We start from the raw sequence: 1,334 nt of genomic DNA on the forward strand, positions 1-1,334 counted from the left end.
TATATATATATATATATATATATATATATATATATATATATATATATATATATATATATATATATATATATAATATATATAAGGCATGTTCCTCACCTTCCAAGTAAAAAGCCCTGTAGCCTTCATCCTTCATTCTCCTCAGCAGGAGCCCCAGCACTGAGTCTCCGTCCACGTTCTCATTCCACTCGCAGCTGTACTCGTCGTAAAGCACGATTGTGTCTGTCCTACACCTCCGGACAAATTTCTCCTTGTCCTCCCCGTTAGCTAACAGCGATTTGATAGGCAGGTTGCCCTTCTTAAGTCGCCGAAGCATGAGGCTGGGGATGGCCACGTTTATGGCTGCCTCGACATGCGAGGACTGGTAGAGTTCCTGGGCTCGGCAGTCCATTACCAGCAGGCTATCATTGCCTGTCTGGAGCTGCTCCTTTAACCAACCCACGGTCTTGCTCATTGTCGTTATCACCGAATTGAAATGAACGGGTTTCAGTTTATCTAGCATTAGTAAAAATCACTTTGCAGGCGATAGAGAAAAATGAATGTATACCGGTGGCCAATATACACACTACGTAGTACTGGAGCATTGAAACTGTACACCTGAATCTAAAAAAAAATCGATTCCGAATCAAATTAAACAACACAAATAAGAAAAACAACAAACTGTCCTTTAGAGAAAATAGAGAAACTAAAGTGTGGATCTTAGAATGCAGATGCTGGTGCCGCACACTGCAGCTCATACATGCTAGTGCAGTTAACAATGACTCATTGAGTGTATGTGGCAGTTCCTAGCAGTATGCCTCTTGCCGATCTGCCTTCCAGTTGCATAATGCTTTCGCAGTCAAAGCAAAAAAAAGAAAATCCGAAAGAGATGTTGCAAATACCTTCGAAGTTATTGTTAGAAATGCTAACTCTAGTTTAAGCTGTGCAACCTTGCTAGTCTGTTTTCAAGAAGTTTGTAAATTAATTTAACGTCTCTTTGCCGGCTTGCCTGACAGATCTGTGTCCTTTTCAACACACATCTAGCCGCGGCAAGCTCTTGAATGGATACAAACACCGAGCGTCTCAAGGCATACATTCTGTCGGCCAGCCAATGAGAGCGCATCGAGCTCTGGTTGCCGTGGGGACGGGGCCCGGATGGAACAGGCTGTATTGATGAATTGTTAATGAGTTTGTCATTCACAAAAACGGAAAGGAATTTCCGCTCCGGATCAGCCGAGTGCAAACAAACAGCAACAGCACCGCCGCTGCAGGGGAAGAGGAAAAGGGAGGAGGGCATAGATTTCTATTAAATTGTTTTGGTGGGGGATTCTTCCTTGTTCTCAAGTTTCCTTTTGGCT

At 43.2% G+C, this 1,334-nt stretch overlaps 1 protein-coding gene across 1 annotated transcript in view; it reads right to left on the reverse strand.

Annotated features, from left to right (window-relative positions):
- The window catches only part of dusp6 (dual specificity phosphatase 6), a 3,638-nt gene extending 2,636 nt beyond the window's left edge, over positions 1-1,002 (reverse strand). The window contains exon 1 of the mRNA XM_041257203.1: positions 97-1,002. Within this exon, the coding sequence (XP_041113137.1) occupies positions 97-499 (403 nt within the window). The 5' untranslated portion in view covers positions 500-1,002. The remainder of the gene's footprint in view (positions 1-96) is intronic.
- Between the last annotated feature and the right edge of the window lie 332 nt (positions 1,003-1,334).

The sequence above is a fragment of the Polyodon spathula genome, chromosome 8 (assembly GCF_017654505.1).
Source record: "Polyodon spathula isolate WHYD16114869_AA chromosome 8, ASM1765450v1, whole genome shotgun sequence".
Taxonomy (NCBI): domain Eukaryota; kingdom Metazoa; phylum Chordata; class Actinopteri; order Acipenseriformes; family Polyodontidae; genus Polyodon; species Polyodon spathula.